The sequence below is a fragment of the Drosophila santomea genome, chromosome 2R (genome assembly GCF_016746245.2).
Source record: "Drosophila santomea strain STO CAGO 1482 chromosome 2R, Prin_Dsan_1.1, whole genome shotgun sequence".
NCBI lineage: Eukaryota > Metazoa > Arthropoda > Insecta > Diptera > Drosophilidae > Drosophila > Drosophila santomea.
In genome coordinates this window covers 21,176,563-21,192,039 of record NC_053017.2, presented here as the reverse complement: position 1 = coordinate 21,192,039, position 15,477 = coordinate 21,176,563, and the positions used below count along the sequence as shown (strand labels likewise).

Genomic DNA, 15,477 nt, shown 5'->3' with positions numbered 1-15,477 from the left:
TAAGCCGCTTACAAAAGCTCTCGTATAAAAATGGGGAATAACAAAGTTTTAAACAGTCAGATAGTTTCCAAGCGAATAGTTTTCGCACTGTGTCCTTTTTTTTAGGTGCTTATAGTGGAATCCGTAGTTTCCCCGCACGTCTATCCGAATTCCCAATGCGCAATTCGCATTTCCCCGAATTTCCGCCAGTTTCTGAGCAGCGTTTGTGCCACCGTTGTTGATGCATCCCCACCATTCTTGTTGTTGGGCCAGGTTATGAATGAAAAGCTTTGTCAATTCAGCTTTCCTGCGGCCCTCGGGTCATTTTCACGACGGTTTTCGCATTCGCAGCTCTCTTTTGCTGCTCTTTTTGATTCAAAACGAAGGGTTTTAAACAGGGGGTGGGCGAAAATGGGGTGGTTTTTGTTTACTTTATCATACAAGTAAGCCAAACAAAATAAACAGCACGTAATGAGTTGCTATTTTGCACAACAAACATGTTGCTAAAGGTGCAGAATGCGTTAAAATGATCGAGGTGCTTAGAGCAGATTTGTTACATTCAATTTAGAGATACATCTTTCAGATACAACAGGGCATGCTTTAAATATAATGGTATTCTACAGATCCCCAATTGGGTTCTAGTCTCGGCTAGTCCCCAAAGCTCCCCAAAAGCTAAGTCCCCAAACCGCACACCCCCAAGAAAATGAGGAGAAAAGTAACTGTTCTGGCGGTCAGCTGTGCTGATGGTCAAGCAAAGCAAGAATCTTTTCGCAAGCATGCTTTGCGAGCAGGCGCGTGCGAGCGAGAAGGCAGCATACGACGGCGTGCAAAAAGAGAGAGACAGAGCGAGTGCAAATTTGCTTTGGCTTTGCGTGTGTGCGTGTTGCGATCGCAGCGTCAGCGTCGATCGCTGCTCATAAATAAAAAGCCGCAGCGAAGCCGCTTTGCCAGCCAGTGTGCGTTTGCTTTTTGGCATGAAATAAAATTGTCGCTGCTCCGTGTGACCCGTTTTTTTCGCAGTGTATGCCAGTGTTTTCCCGGAGATCGTTGATATATCACCACGCGATCGAGTGCTTTGCTCAGCAGGCGATTAAAATTCGCGACTACTTCGTTACATAAAGGGCAACGGAAAGCGGAGGATTTCCATAGATTAATTGCAAAACTGCTTGGACTAATTTGCCTACATTATAGCCGGACAAAATGAGTGTCGAAAGGTAATGAAACATATCAAAACAATGCCAGTTCGTGTATTTGTGCTAAACACTCGGTGTCGTCCAGTCATCGCTGCTTTCTGCGGACCTACTGTCTGTGTCTGGTCAGCTAAAAATACCCCCTTCGACTGTAAACCCCAGCCACCGCAAACAAGTTTTCGGTTTCCTTCGGTTGTGTCAGCTGTCTCAGTTCTGTGCATTCGTGTTGCTAGGGTCCGTGGTCATTGGAAAGGTTCTGAAAGGTGCTCCAGATGCGAGATAGTGGCTACATGTTGGGCCCCTTCGATGCCAGCTAATCGAGTTCCCAATAAAAATATAAAAAAGAATCTTATCACTACATTACTAACTGCCAGCCAGATTCGTCTATGGGTTTTTTGGCCAAAGTGCTTGGTGATCAACGAAATGGTCTCAGAGGAAAGATTTCACTTACCTCAGCGAAGATAGTAAATAATATTAGTTTCGAATTGAGGAAAGGTTGATAAGATACGCAGGTATTTACCAGACAAAACACGTGTTCATTGAAAACAAAAGTACATTTTTCGCGCCCAGCCAAAATTTATAGAGCTATTTGCATTGTTTTGAAATGTGCACAGACTTTATTTGCAGCTTATCAAGTCTCACGATGAGTTGAAATATTTCAACACCGATTAGCACATCAATCAATGGCTCAATTACGTTGCCTTATTGAAATTAATGAAAATTGAATTGCGCCCAGCAGGCTCTTTAAGTCCTTGCACATTAAATGTAAATATTGATTGATTCGAAATTACTCATCGGCGTAATGATGGAATTTCACTTCTGGAACCTCCCTAATTGGATTGGTTAACCCCCCATTAATTGGTGATAAGTCCGCTGCTTTCGGTTTGAATTACTGCTAACCGAGATTCTACCCATATCTTATCTTGAACTTTGGCATCTGGTGTGCCAATTAAATTAAGTTTAGTTCTGCTATTACGCATACGCCGCGTATACCGGAACCACCATGCCAACCAGTGGTGAAATGAATCCTCGATTGAGTGGCATGGCGCCACCAGCTGACTGGCCTTACCCCTTCTTCGGCGCTCCACAAAAATTGCCCCAATTAAGCCAAATCATTTGCGGGCTGCCCATTCGATTGGTTTACTCGCCACAATGATTGTTTTACTGGAGTGTGTGTCCATGTGGTATAAATTATCTAATTTGTGGTGTCAACAGTGGGCGAGCGTTTCGGTTTATAGAATCTGTATCCGCAGAGTCGTGCAGGCGACTCTTTCAATTCACACATCGGAACACATATTGATGGGCAAACAGCAGAGTGACATGGACTTCAGTCACGCCGATTGAAAGTGATTGGAAAGTTTGCCTGGCAATTTAGGGATCATTGTGGGCCTATTTCCTCGAATCAGGTGCACTTTATTTTCGTTTGTTTTGGTACATTGAACCGCTGACATTATCTGCGGCACTTCCTTAATCAATCGCTTCAAGCAGACGATTCTGCCGGCGATACTGCCGTGTTATACGGCGCAAGTCCAACAATTTGAAATGTTTTGTTTTGCCAAAGTTCGCCTTACTTTGTTTTCCACATTCCCCTCACGATTGGCAGACTTATGGAGCCACCAATGCTACGGGTGAGTTTTAGGCGTCCAAGGTTTGCATTTTGCAGATCAATGGCAGCGCAAAGGGGAAGTATTCCGCCTATGAATATCACAATATTGTATTGAATATCACAATTCGCCATAAATTTGGCCAACTGTGCCACAAATATTTATATTGGCCAAAGAGGAAGAAAGTTTGATTCGGTTCATTAAACGTGACTCCAAATTGACCTTGGCGAGCGATAAAAAATACATTAACATTATTTAAGCAGTTGAAACACAAGCAAAATAAAAAAGCTTTCGGCAAAAGAGCGAGAGATCGAAACGCTCAAAAATCGCAGTGCTTTTTTTGTGCGTTTTCCATATTTTCTTATCGCCCAGCCAAAACAAACTCAGCTGGTTTCTGCTGCTAAAAGTGACGTATTCCCGCTCTTCTTATCACTGGAGGCTTCTCGCGCTTTACTTTGCCGTGAGTCAAGTGCGAGTTGCCCGTATTAAAGTGCAACTAAATGTGGTAGAAGCAACAGAGGGGGACGGGGATGGGGATTGGGGAATGCAAGTGGATTGATTTGAGTGGCGTGTGAAAGGGTTGCCCGCAGTGCCGATCCATGAAATTGCCAATAATTGCGAGTCATTAAGCCCATTAGGCTGGCAAAGTGTTGGAGCACCTTGATAATAAGCCAGTCCATTGTCTATGCTACCCTATATCTGAACTGAAAGCTTTTTGAGGCTGGCCAGTTTCATTCAGCTTTTAGTATTTTATACAAATAATAAAGAGAATTTATCTGTGCCATTGTATAAATGTATGAAATAAACTTGTTTAAACCAACATATTTTCGAATCTCTCCTTTCATCTTCCTCAACTAGAGATGACGAATATCTCAAGTTTGTGCCACACTCAAAGTCCTTTCAAGTGGTCCCGGGATCGGAGTTTCAGTGCAAGAAGGCCAGCTATAGCTCCCGGAAACTTTCCACCATCGACGAGCAGGACGACGATGTGGCCAACCGGCGGGGTATGATGCACCAGGTAGGTTTACAGGGTATACATTCACAAACTAAGGTAGCTGGCATATGTAAAGTATCTGAGAACGTTGCTTTCTTAAGTTAGTAGACTAAATAGAACATTTTAAGGCCCAACCCATATAAATCCAAATCAAATTGGGGCCTATAATCTTGTCAGCCACTTGTCGAACATTGGACATCTCTGGGATTTCGCCTCCTCGTGCGTGACAGATACTAAATATTCCGTGAAGGACAAAATGATAAGATACGCAATTGAACTTTCTTCACGACACGATTAGAAAACGCTTCTGTTGGGGGCTACATGTGGCCGACATGTGACGGAGCCCCTGGAATTGGACAGCACGGAATGTCACCGAGTGTCATTCAGATTCAGGGTGTCCGTGCTCGGTTTGCTGGCGTCACAAATTGATAGGGCATAGACTCTATCAATGATCAATGGTTAGCGATCCCAGATCGTTTGTCACCATCAGCGCAAATCAAAATAATGTTGTCCGTGATGCAATTGCAACTTCAATTGATGGCAATTGCTGCTGGGTTGCGGCCACATTGATGAACTGATCGTTAGATTCGATTAAAACCAGATGGCGCATGGCAACGGGAATCTATTACATAGTTGCTTACTTCGATTCATTCAAACATACAATTTACATTAAAACCCTATACTGTATTTCCTTCTAGATTGTAGCTACCTGTGCGGTACTCTTACTTTCCGCTGGATGTGGCATGCCCATTGGCTTTTCGGCCATCCTGCTGCCACAGCTGACGGACAACAACTCCACCGAGATACCCATTGATTTGGAAACGGGCTCCTGGATAGGTGCGTTTAACTAGCTGATCAATCTGTATCTTGATTAAAAACCAACATTAATTGCTGTTTATTCCCACAGCCAGTGTCCATAGCTTGGCCACCCCATTTGGATCCCTGCTGTCGGGACCTCTGGCGGATTACATCGGTCGCCGCAAGACCCTGATCCTCTCAGTGATTCCCCTCCTTCTGGGCTGGAGCACTCTGGCGATCGCCAAAAGCATCAAGGTGGTGATCTTCGCCCGCTTCCTGTGCGGATTCGCCACCGGAATTCTGGGTGGACCCGGACAGGTGAGTAACTCAATGCCACTGGCCAGGGGTTCGTTCACACCCGGAATACCCAGAATACTCAGAATACCCAGAATACCCGGATTACGCAGATTATGCGGAACCGGATTGTCCGAGTGACCCATTAACCGTAATCGGCGGAGCCTTGAACTCCCCCAAATGGCGCTCCCCCACTGGGAACACAAAAGAGCAGTCGTGGCAGGTGGACAGATCGTCAATTGGCCACTTGACGCTGGGTATTCCATTGTCCCGGCTCCTCCAGTCGCTTCCATTGTGTCTCAGCCGGCGCAGTTTATTTACGAGCCTCTTATGGATATGTCCGTGACTTATCCAGCGGCCAAAGTGATAACGATAGTTATCATCAGCGGAGGCGTCATCGCTGCCGGACTTTAAATGGCCAGCGCATCATTTGCATTAGCGCACACAGTATATGCGTAGTAGTTCCGGATTCTTGACCTTAGTCTATAATAACGTGGATGCGGATTACGGACGCCTTGCGGGGTGGGCGGGTTGTTTGGATGGATGAATGGGCGCGTGTTCCCCCGGCTTTCGCTTAGTTTTCATTAATGGTTCGCCGCCTGACGTGATTTACGATTTTATGATTACCGTCCAAGAGTTCCCACAGATTAAGATGTTGATGGTTTTGTGACCCTCAAATAGATCAAATTGTTTTGCTGGCGAAAGTTCTAGCTGGGTTCAAGGTGGAGGTGTATCAGAAAGTAATAGGGTTTATTTGATGTTTGGGAAGTTTTGTAGATTAGCTGGCTTTAGATAGATAGATAGATAGATATATAAAAAGGTAGATACATTTTAGTTAGTGGATATAGTATGCTACTATGTTGGTCTTTCATTTCATTATTTCCCTTTACCTTCTTAAAGGTGTACATTGCTGAAACGGCGGAACCCAATCTGAGGAGTCTGCTGATCGGAGCTCCATATGTCGCCTACTCGTGCGGCATCCTGCTGGTCTACTCCCTGGGCTCCATGATGTACTGGCGGAGTGTGGCGTGGTGCGCCAACGTCCTGCCCCTGCTGGCCATGCTGTCCATCTCGTTTATACCGGAGACTCCGGCCTGGCTCCTCCGCAATGGCCATGAGAAGCGTGCCCTGCAGGCGCTCTCGTTCCTGCGAGGCAGCGAGATCAGTGCCCAAAAGGAGCTGAATGACATGAAGCAGCGGTTGGCCAAGGAGCGGGTGACCACCAGGACGAACGAGAACATCTTCCAGCTGTGCTGCCAGCGGGTGGCCATCAAGCCACTGGTCATCGTGATCGCGTTCTCCCTGCTGCAGATGTTCTCCGGCACCTTCATCGTGATCTTCTACGCCGTGGACATGATCTCCGAGTTCGGAGCGGAGTTCGACGCCAAGCAGGCGGCGATTGCTACGGCGGTTGTCCGGGTGATCTGCTGCATGGTGTTCTGCGTGATCCTGATCTTCGTTCGGCGCCGCATGATCATGATGGTGTCGGGAATCGGTTCCGGCCTGTTCTGCCTGGTGCTGAGTGGCTATCAGTATGCCAGATTCGATCAGCCCAAAATGTCGTACGACGTTTTCGTGGGTGCTGGATGTCTCCTGGGCTACATCATCTTCAACACAGCCCTGATGGTGATGCCCGGTATCATGATCGGCGAGCTGTTCCCGGCCAGGATACGCGGAAGGACAGCCGGCGGTGTGTTTGCCTCCATGAATGTGGCCCTGTTCATCTTCGCAAAGAAGTTTCCCGCCCTGCAGGCCATGCTCAAGATGCGTGGAGTGTTTCTGGTCTTCGGTGTGTCCAGTTTCCTGCTCACTGCCTTCATGTGCCTGTTCCAGCCGGAGACGAAGGGTCGCAGCCTGGAGCATATCGAGGACTACTTCAACGGGGACAACTGGCTCTGGTTCCGACGGGATCGAGGCTACAAGACCGTCAACTTGCAGCCTCTGGAGCCACTGAAGGACACCCGGGGGTTGGAGGCCTAAGTCGGGGGGCTTTAGTCTTAAAACAGGTCTTAGCTTAGCTAGTTTTAGTCATACTCATAGTTCTAGCCACAGTGCCTCGTAGTCGCCCTAGACTCTCTCGATTTTCCAGTGTCTCCCGATTGGGAAACTCCGACAGGGAATCTTCAAATGTTAAGTTACCAATTCAAATTGTGATCGCTATGCTTTAAATTGTATCTAATTGTTAATTAAAATTATGATTAGAAATAAACAACTACAAAAATTAGAGCCGTTTTTAATTCTCTGGGATAAGCCGAATTTTATTATAAACTTGTTTTTAAGTCTGGTTTAGACTTTAAGCTTTTTAGATTTTCAAATAATTATTGGGGGTACTCATTATTAACGGATGTAACGGATATGCCTATTTTTCTACGAGAGTATTTTTTTGCTCAGTCGAGAACGGTCACTCTAATTCAAGAACTGCGGGAAACATGAACAGCGTGAGTTGGAGATATTTTGTTATTTTAGCAATATACAAGAGCAATCATTTTTTTTTAAAGGATATTAAAGCCAAGGTCGAGAGCTGCGCCCGTACTGCGGACACCTTTACGCGTCTGTACTACGCCTCCGTGGACAACCGACGCCATGTAAGTAAAGATTCCGCCTGGAATGTCTGCATTTCATGGAAAAACGAAACTCAAATGAAATCCGCTTCCAGCAAATAGGACGTCTCTATTTGGACAATGCCACCCTCAGCTGGAATGGAAATGGCGCCACCGGTCGCCAGATGATCGAGAGCTACTTCCTGGAGCTGCCCACCTCCAACCACCAGTTGAACACCCTCGACGCCCAGCCCATTCTGGATCCGGCTGTGGCCAACCAGCTAACCTACCTGATCATGGCCGGCGGCACCGTCAAGTTCGCCCATCAGCCGATACGCAACTTCCAGCAGACATTCATCGTGACCGCCGAGAACGACAAGTGGAAGGTGGCCTCCGATTGCTACCGACTGCAGGAGGTTTAAGACCCATTCACTTGTTGTAATTTAAGCTAAGCTAAAGATCTTACGTCGTAACGAGTTTATTTACATTTCTAAGCTCTTATAAATAGATTGACTACCTATTTGTCCGCCTCGGTTTTGGGCTTCTTTGTGGCCGGCTCGTCGGCGGGCAGTTTCTCGGAGAAGATGGCCTTCGGCTGCGTTTGCTTGTAGGCCGGAGCTATCCAGTAGGGATTCTCGGCTGCGTCCTTGGCGTATTTTAAGATGGCTTCCCTGGGATCCTGGTCGTCGTCCACCCGCTTGCTCAGGCCAAGATTACGGATGACATAGGAGGAGAGAGTGCCACCGGAGCTGGCCACGCGGCCACCCTGACCGCTGGTGATGGGCAAGTCCGGTCGCTGGGACTTGACGGGATCCATGCGGGCCTTCTCCATTCGCTTGCGCGAGGTGCGGGACTTCTCCTGCCTGAACAAGGGCAGGGCGTGCGGCGTAATGATCTGAGAAACTCCCACCATCTCCATGGGCTGTCTCTTGCGATGCGTCTTTACAACGCACAACTTGGCGCCCCGGATGCTGCGCTGCTCATCGTAATAGCACTTTATGGTTCCGTTTCCACAGCTCACGAACAGTTGGTTGAGTTTCGGGTGCCAAAGGGTTTTCACCACGTGCGCGTTGGACACGGGAATCCGCTGCACTTCCTCGTAACTCTTAGTGCTGTAGAAGTATAGGTTCGCTTCGGCCTGGCCCTTGGGCAGCGATTCTCCGGTGACCAGCAGCCGGTCGTCCGGACTGAAGCAGCAATCTGTTGTGTCGTAGCGGGAGAACAGATTCGTCCAGGTATGTAGCGGCTGTTTGAACTGCCGCAGATCCCAAAGCTTCATGGTCTCGTCGTTGCTGCGGGTGGCCAACTGCTGTCCCATGTACGAGAACACAATGGAGGTGATCTCTGAGCCCTTCTGATGCGCATCCCTGACGCAGTGCGTGGTGTTCACAAACATCTTGCGCGTGTCCCAGGTCTGAATGGAACCATCCACACATCCCGCTGCTATGAGTGTGGCGTCCCTGTTGAAGTTACATGATGCGGCGTTGGTGCGGAGGCCTCCCTGCGCCCTTGTCTTGATCACCTGCACCTGCTCCTTGGACTTCAATCCCTGCCAGATGCGCAGAGTCCCGTCCAGAGCTGCGGTCAGGAACTGCTCCCTGTTAAATGGATGCCAGCAGCCGCAGGTCAACTGTGCCACGTGACCCTTGGTGCGGGACATGTCCGAGATATACTGATCGCCCTTGCAGCACTCCAGTTTTTCGAATCCATCGCGGTCCAGGACCTTGGCCTGGGCATTTCCTGAGATGACCAGGATCATGTCGCCGGTCACGGAGTATTGAAGAGAGCGTATGGGATGGTTTTCGCACGGCTGTAGCTGCCGGAAGCTTCGCATGCCCGAGTCCATGCCGGCAAAGTCCCAGAAGCACATGTCGTAATCTATGGAACCGGAGACCAGGCGGGCACCCGAGGGATCCCCAGCCAGGGCAAGGACAGCTCGGGAACCGTGCTGCATCTGCACCTCGTGCGTGTAAGGTATGCGTTTTGCAAGGCTTTGTTCGTCATCTGAATCTTCATCGGAAGAATCATCATCGTCATCGGAGTCTTCGTCTTTGGACGCTTCCTTTGTGGTTTTCTCCTTGTCTGTGGTCACAGCTGGTGGTAAGGGACCTATTACTTCCTCCTCTTCCTCGCCTTCCTTAACGTCATCTTCCGGTTTGGGCTCCTCCTTTTTCTTGTCCATTCCCGGGCGGGTAACTCTCGCCTTTTCGATCTGCTCGTTAATGTCAAACACCTTGGCTGCCTTGCGACCGAACCCGCTGATGCCCATCACTTCCTTAAGGTGCTGACTCTCCAGATCCTCGGCCACATCCTCGATCTGCCGAATCATCTGCTGCTTGTCCATTTTCTTGAATCCTCCGCCATTTCCGCCGGCTTCAGTGGACACCTTTGCATCTTCCCTCTCGGTTTCATTGGATTTAGGCTCTGCGGGCGCCTTGTTTACATTCAGTTGGATTTTCCCGAAGGAAATTTTACCGCGTTGCATAGTCTTAAGCCTCCACGTTTAGTGAATGTTCAAAATTTTTAGTAAAACTATTGTTATTTCTCTGGAATATACGGCTATTTTGTAAACAAGGAATGAGAGTGACCGTTGTCAATCCGAATACCAATTTGGTATTTAAAGAATTGGTTTTGTGTGCTTAGATTTGTTTATTATTATTTAACAATTCGGTGAAGACTTATATTTAAATGTTCATGTAATACATACATATATGTAATACTGGAAGACATTGCATTGAAATATCAAAAGCTTATTTCGCAATCGATCTGTAGATTAAAAGTAGTGCACCCAAAAATACCGAACACAAGTACGGTCACTTTGATTGCGCTTGTCTGACAGCGGCGTCTAACCTAAAATTAGGCGCGCAGTGTTGTTTTTTGTCGGTCGGAATTATTGCAAATTGGAGAGGATTTCGCAAGGCGGCGTAATTTATTGTTAATCTATTATTTAGTTACTTGAGCAGCAGAAGCGCAGGATGACGGACTCGCTGGAGTACAGCGACATAAACGCCGAAGTGCGCGGCGTCTTGGTGAGTCGCAAAAAACCCGGCGTATTTTCGCACATTTCGCCTGACTGTGGTTTCCCATTCCCCTCTCCTTGCAAAAAAGTGTTCCGGACGCCTGAAGCTGACCGATCAGAATATCATCTTTAAGAACACAAAGACCGGCAAGGTGGAGCAGATTTCGGCGGAGGACATAGACCTGATTAACTCGCAGAAATTCGTGGGCACCTGGGGACTGAGGGTATTCACCAAAAGCGGGGTGCTCCACCGCTTCACGGGATTCCGCGACAGCGAGCACGAGAAGCTGGGCAAGTTTATTAAGGATGCCTACTCGCAGGAGATGGTCGAGAAGGAGATGTGCGTCAAGGGCTGGAACTGGGGCACCGCTCGCTTCATGGGCTCCGTCCTGAGCTTCGACAAGGAGTCAAAGACCATTTTCGAGGTGCCGCTGTCGCACGTTTCGCAGTGCGTGACTGGCAAGAACGAGGTTACCCTGGAGTTCCACCAGAACGATGATGCGCCGGTGGGTCTGCTTGAGATGCGGTTCCACATACCCGCCGTGGAGTCGGCCGAGGAGGATCCGGTGGACAAGTTCCATCAGAACGTGATGAGCAAGGCCTCAGTCATCTCGGCTTCGGGCGAGTCCATCGCCATATTTAGGGAGATCCAAATCCTCACGCCTCGCGGTCGCTACGACATCAAGATCTTCTCCACCTTCTTCCAACTGCACGGCAAGACGTTCGACTACAAGATTCCCATGGACTCGGTGCTGCGCCTCTTCATGCTGCCCCACAAGGACAGTCGACAGATGTTCTTTGTGCTCTCCTTGGATCCGCCCATCAAGCAGGGACAGACGCGCTACCACTACCTGGTCCTGCTGTTCGCTCCCGATGAGGAGACCACCATTGAGCTGCCCTTCTCGGAGGCCGAGTTGCGCGACAAGTACGAGGGCAAGCTGGAGAAAGAGATCTCCGGGCCGGTGTACGAGGTGATGGGCAAGGTGATGAAGGTGCTGATCGGTCGAAAAATTACCGGACCTGGTAACTTTATCGGACACTCCGGCACGGCTGCAGTGGGCTGCTCCTTCAAGGCCGCAGCTGGATATCTGTATCCCCTGGAGCGAGGATTCATCTATATCCACAAGCCACCGCTGCATATCCGCTTTGAGGAGATTAGTTCTGTGAACTTTGCCCGCAGTGGCGGATCCACGCGATCTTTTGACTTCGAGGTGACGCTCAAAAATGGAACCGTCCACATCTTCTCCTCCATCGAGAAGGAGGAGTATGCCAAGCTCTTCGACTTCATAACACAGAAGAAGTTGCATGTCAGCAACATGGGCAAGGACAAGAGCGGCTACAAGGACGTGGACTTTGGCGATTCGGACAACGAGAACGAACCGGATGCCTACCTTGCTCGCCTCAAGGCTGAGGCCAGGGAAAAGGAGGAGGACGACGACGATGGCGACGACTCGGATGAAGAGTCCACGGATGAGGACTTCAAGCCCAACGAGAACGAGTCCGATGTGGCCGAGGAGTATGACAGCAATGTGGAGAGTGATTCGGACGACGACAGCGATGCCAGTGGTGGCGGAGGCGACAGCGATGGCGCCAAGAAAAGGAAAGAGAAGAAGTCCGAAAAGAAAGAGAAAAAGGAGAAAAAACACAAGGAGAAGGAGCGAACAGTAAGTAATGTTCGTTTATTATTATAGCTTATAGCAACATATTTTTTTGTCTTGATAGAAAAAAGCCTCCAAGAAGAAGGACTCTGGAAAACCAAAGCGCGCCACAACCGCTTTCATGCTATGGCTAAACGACACGCGCGAGAGCATCAAGAGGGATAATCCGGGCATTAAGGTGACCGAGATCGCCAAGAAGGGAGGTGAGATGTGGAAGGAGCTGAAGGACAAGTCTAAGTGGGAGGATGCGGCGGCCAAGGACAAGCAGCGCTACCACGACGAGATGCGCAACTACAAGCCAGAAGCGGGCGGTGGCAGCGACAACGAGAAGGGTGGAAAACCCACCAAGAAGCGCAAGACAGAGCCATCTCCATCCAAGAAGGCGAATACCTCCGGCAGCGGCTTCAAGAGCAAGGAGTACATTTCGGACGACGACTCCACCAGCTCCGACGACGAGAAGGACAATGAGCCCTCCAAGAAGAAGAGTAAGCCCCCATCCGATGGCGATGCCAAAAAGAAGAAGGCCAAGAGCGAAAGCGAAGCGGAGGAGAGCGAGGAGGCCAGCAATGCCAGCGATGAGGATGAGGAGGATGAGGAAGATGAGGCGAGCGATTAGGGGCATTAACACAACAAAACAATTCCATAAACACGCCTCACACACCCATGTTCCCAATCTAGTTTACATACGTCTAGTTAAGTTAAGTGCTGCCTGTTGGATACAGACTAATACGTTTTTGTTTAATTTAAACTCAACAACAAATCGAAAGCTGAAGTAATTAAACACAATTGATAATTGCCTGTAATGATGGATACCAATCGGTTATTTTTTCGGTTGACTTGCTTCTGCTACGCTTATAATGACGCTGTATGCCAGTATTTAATGGCTATTTGGCGAACAAAGTGATGGCCACGTGGACGGAGTTTTTCCTATTGTTTGGGCTGTGGCACATTTTGCAGGCAAGTTCCCCCATAAGCTGACTGGAATTATATACCGAACATTGACCAACTTTAAGGTCCAAGGAGTTGCCAAGTTCACGAACATCGAGTGCTTAGGTGCGGACGAAAACTTTACCACCATTTCTCTGTGCCGATTGTACGCCGTGAAAAGGGATGTGGCGGAAATGAGCTTGAGGGCTCGCATCCTCCAATGGCCAAAAGGACCGGTATCGGTGAGTTTGATTGCTGGCTTAGGGCAACCATGGCATGGTTGAGTAGCTATTTGTAGTAGAATTTTGTAGTCCAGAAAACAAGTATTTTAACAACATGGAACCTACCCATGCTTAAAACCAACATTGCCCATTTATTTTTGATATAATGAAATAAGTACAGCCCCTGTTGGGGTTTTAAAAATCATGTTGCTAAACGTTAGAGACGACGACGGCTGACCGGTTGACGTTGCTGACGGACTTCCTGGCCACTAGTCTCAATCCTCGACTTGACCAGCAGATCCTCAACATCGTCATGCAGATCGTCCAGCTTGGTGGCGGAGGAAGTACCAATTGCAGTCTTGAACTTGCGTTGAGCTCGGCGATTAAGGATTCTCTGCGTCTCCGGCGACAAGAAGTTCTTCTTGGCCAAGTCAGTCTGGGACCTATTCGGTTGCAGGTGTGTGGTGGCCTTTGAAGCGCCCACCTGAATCTCCTCAGAATCGACGTGGAGGTTCTCTAAGCTGCCAACTGAACTGGAACCACTGGAGAGATTTTGGACAGAGGCGGTGGCCGAGTCAGTATCCTCGGATGGCCTGCCTCCAATTCTTTCTCCAGTGACGTCCTGCATCAGATTGGCACTTATAAGGGGAGTAGGTCTCGATCTCGACCAGAGTTTGGCCACAAAGGGCAGTATTTGGATACGTGCTACAAGTTGTGTCATCGAGGAAAAGGCGTCACATAGGAGCTTATCCTTGCCCCGGTGCAGGAAGTGATCGATCTGCTCCTGCCGCTTGGACAGCACCGGACGCAGGATGGCGTCGAACATCCAGACATTGGCGGACGGAGCTGACACCACGATCCACAGGACCAGAACCAACTTGGTGGGCATGTAGAGCGGCAGCCAGGACAGAAAGACGTCCGCCAGCACCTCGAATGTGATCAGGAAGGCGTACACTATCCAGTACTTGGCCCAGGCTAGGAACTCCTCGTCTCCGCTGTTCAGAGTTTTGTAGGTGTGCCAGGCCGGTCGCATGGTGCCATAAACGAAGAACAGGAACTGCGATAGAAGGCTAAACAAACACATATCTAAAGTATATTGCGGTTACTAGGACTTTCAGAATAAGAGTTATTTTTTGGAAAATTCCGAATTTTATGCATGGGGTATAATCGAATTTGGCAGTTTTATTCTATTGTTGATAACTGATGATCAGCAGTTAGACGATATGTGTAAAGCATAGCCTGCTGGCATCAAGTACATTGTAGTATAAAGACATCATGTTTATCCCTCAGATGCGCATGCAGCTGCTGAAAAAGGCCAGTGGCTATAAGCCCTTTCTATATAATATCTGCCAGTCGGATGTGTGCGAGTATCTGGAGAAACGGAACCACCCCTTCGTAAACATCATCCTGAGCAGTTTCGGGAACAGAACCAATGTGAACAAGTGTCCAATTCCAGTAGGTCGGCATAGGTTATAATTCTATACATTGCTATTTTCACTTCCTCTATTACTTATAGTCGGAAATAGTCTTGGAGCACTTCCGGTTCCCCGTTAAGGTTCTGGATATAATGCCCCTGCCTTTCGGGGACTACGCACTCTTCACCACCTTCAGTTTCCGTCGAGCGGAGTTGGCGCAGGTTAAAGTGTATTTCACATTAACAGAGTATCGCTAAAGGCACACAAATCACGAGCCGAATATTTGTAATAAACATCAGACGCGGTGCAATAAACCAATTAATAAATTTGCCATAAATTTGTTAACTGGCCGTAAAAGAGCTTTCCGATTTGATTATCCCTTTGTAATTGCAATAAACGGATTTTAATTAAAATTATTAATGCGTGCATTTTATTTGAGTATAATACGCAAATGGTTCTGACACGTGGGAACGCATTTTACTGAAAAATCTGGCTCATTCGGGTGATTTTCGACCGAACCAAGGTTAGGATCATTGGCATCTGATTCAGATCGATTTTCGGTCGAAATTTCTTTCGCACAAAGAGCCAAAAAGTCTTGACCCTGCCCAAAAGCCGAACGCTCATGACATTTCGGATAGGCATTCAAAAAGCCATCAAGAAAAGGTTCCCATACCAATTTACCATTCACAGAAATCTCAACAATTGAAACCGAAACCCAAATCAATTGTAATTGCGTCTAATAAATGAAATGTTGACGGAAATAACGCAGAAAATATCTGGGAGCCAGAGAGGGGGAGGGAAATATTACGTGTGCGATTGTAAAAGGCAAATATACAAT

At 48.2% G+C, this 15,477-nt stretch overlaps 6 protein-coding genes across 7 annotated transcripts; 4 read left to right on the top strand and 2 right to left on the bottom strand.

The window, feature by feature from the left end:
- Positions 1 to 934: 934 nt before the first annotated feature.
- On the top strand, positions 935 to 7,083 carry LOC120446282 (facilitated trehalose transporter Tret1-2 homolog). Of its 2 annotated transcripts, none has more exons than XM_039627169.1 (5): positions 935 to 1,193; positions 3,632 to 3,791; positions 4,466 to 4,604; positions 4,675 to 4,883; positions 5,760 to 7,083. In XM_039627169.1, the coding sequence occupies exons 1-5, from the start codon at positions 1,180 to 1,182 to the stop codon at positions 6,837 to 6,839; spliced, it is 1,602 nt and encodes a 533-aa protein (XP_039483103.1). In that variant the 5' UTR covers positions 935 to 1,179; the 3' UTR covers positions 6,840 to 7,083. The 2 variants fall into 2 exon arrangements, with proteins under 2 accessions (XP_039483103.1, XP_039483102.1); XM_039627168.2 differs by lacking the exon at positions 935 to 1,193 and adding an exon at positions 2,573 to 2,797.
- A 134-nt stretch (positions 7,084 to 7,217) lies between these two features.
- Positions 7,218 to 7,919, top strand: LOC120444678 (NTF2-related export protein). Its single transcript, XM_039624538.2, has 3 exons — positions 7,218 to 7,297; positions 7,358 to 7,444; positions 7,516 to 7,919. The coding sequence occupies exons 1-3, from the start codon at positions 7,289 to 7,291 to the stop codon at positions 7,819 to 7,821; spliced, it is 402 nt and encodes a 133-aa protein (XP_039480472.1). The 5' UTR covers positions 7,218 to 7,288; the 3' UTR covers positions 7,822 to 7,919.
- On the bottom strand, positions 7,862 to 9,986 carry LOC120444676 (gastrulation defective protein 1 homolog). Its single transcript, XM_039624536.2, has one exon. It carries the CDS (start codon positions 9,882 to 9,884, stop codon positions 7,917 to 7,919), a length of 1,968 nt encoding a protein of 655 aa, XP_039480470.1. The 5' UTR covers positions 9,885 to 9,986; the 3' UTR covers positions 7,862 to 7,916.
- Positions 9,987 to 10,222: 236 nt separating this feature from the next.
- On the top strand, positions 10,223 to 12,879 carry LOC120444675 (FACT complex subunit Ssrp1). The gene is made up of 3 exons (XM_039624535.1): positions 10,223 to 10,428; positions 10,508 to 12,082; positions 12,141 to 12,879. The coding sequence occupies exons 1-3, from the start codon at positions 10,375 to 10,377 to the stop codon at positions 12,690 to 12,692; spliced, it is 2,181 nt and encodes a 726-aa protein (XP_039480469.1). The 5' UTR covers positions 10,223 to 10,374; the 3' UTR covers positions 12,693 to 12,879.
- A 64-nt stretch (positions 12,880 to 12,943) lies between these two features.
- LOC120444679 lies at positions 12,944 to 14,938 on the top strand. The gene is made up of 4 exons (XM_039624539.1): positions 12,944 to 13,033; positions 13,090 to 13,245; positions 14,515 to 14,679; positions 14,741 to 14,938. Exons 1-4 carry the CDS (start codon positions 12,944 to 12,946, stop codon positions 14,894 to 14,896), a joined length of 567 nt encoding a protein of 188 aa, XP_039480473.1. The 3' UTR covers positions 14,897 to 14,938.
- On the bottom strand, positions 13,354 to 14,442 carry LOC120444677 (receptor expression-enhancing protein 1). The gene has a single exon (XM_039624537.2). The coding sequence runs from the start codon at positions 14,306 to 14,308 to the stop codon at positions 13,442 to 13,444; it is 867 nt and encodes a 288-aa protein (XP_039480471.1). The 5' UTR covers positions 14,309 to 14,442; the 3' UTR covers positions 13,354 to 13,441.
- Positions 14,939 to 15,477: the final 539 nt, after the last annotated feature.

Excerpts from the sequence above, each read along its gene's own strand:
- LOC120444679 (XM_039624539.1), top strand. The coding sequence starts at position 12,944 with ATGCCAGTATTTAATGGCTATTTGGCGAACAAAGTGATGGCCACGTGG. Across the intron at positions 13,034-13,089 it reads GGCTGTGGCACATTTTGCAG|GTCCAAGGAGTTGCCAAGTT; the intron begins GCAAGTTCCCCC and ends ACCAACTTTAAG. Across the intron at positions 13,246-14,514 it reads GGCCAAAAGGACCGGTATCG|ATGCGCATGCAGCTGCTGAA; the intron begins GTGAGTTTGATT and ends TTTATCCCTCAG.
- LOC120444676 (XM_039624536.2), bottom strand. The coding sequence starts at position 9,884 with ATGCAACGCGGTAAAATTTCCTTCGGGAAAATCCAACTGAATGTAAAC.
- LOC120446282 (XM_039627168.2), top strand. The coding sequence starts at position 2,712 with ATGTTTTGTTTTGCCAAAGTTCGCCTTACTTTGTTTTCCACATTCCCC. Across the intron at positions 2,798-3,631 it reads TGGAGCCACCAATGCTACGG|AGATGACGAATATCTCAAGT; the intron begins GTGAGTTTTAGG and ends TTCCTCAACTAG. Across the intron at positions 4,605-4,674 it reads GGAAACGGGCTCCTGGATAG|CCAGTGTCCATAGCTTGGCC; the intron begins GTGCGTTTAACT and ends TTATTCCCACAG.
- LOC120444677 (XM_039624537.2), bottom strand. The coding sequence starts at position 14,308 with ATGTGTTTGTTTAGCCTTCTATCGCAGTTCCTGTTCTTCGTTTATGGC.
- LOC120444675 (XM_039624535.1), top strand. The coding sequence starts at position 10,375 with ATGACGGACTCGCTGGAGTACAGCGACATAAACGCCGAAGTGCGCGGC. Across the intron at positions 10,429-10,507 it reads CCGAAGTGCGCGGCGTCTTG|TGTTCCGGACGCCTGAAGCT; the intron begins GTGAGTCGCAAA and ends CTTGCAAAAAAG. Across the intron at positions 12,083-12,140 it reads ACAAGGAGAAGGAGCGAACA|AAAAAAGCCTCCAAGAAGAA; the intron begins GTAAGTAATGTT and ends TTGTCTTGATAG.
- LOC120444678 (XM_039624538.2), top strand. Across the intron at positions 7,445-7,515 it reads CCGTGGACAACCGACGCCAT|CAAATAGGACGTCTCTATTT; the intron begins GTAAGTAAAGAT and ends ATCCGCTTCCAG.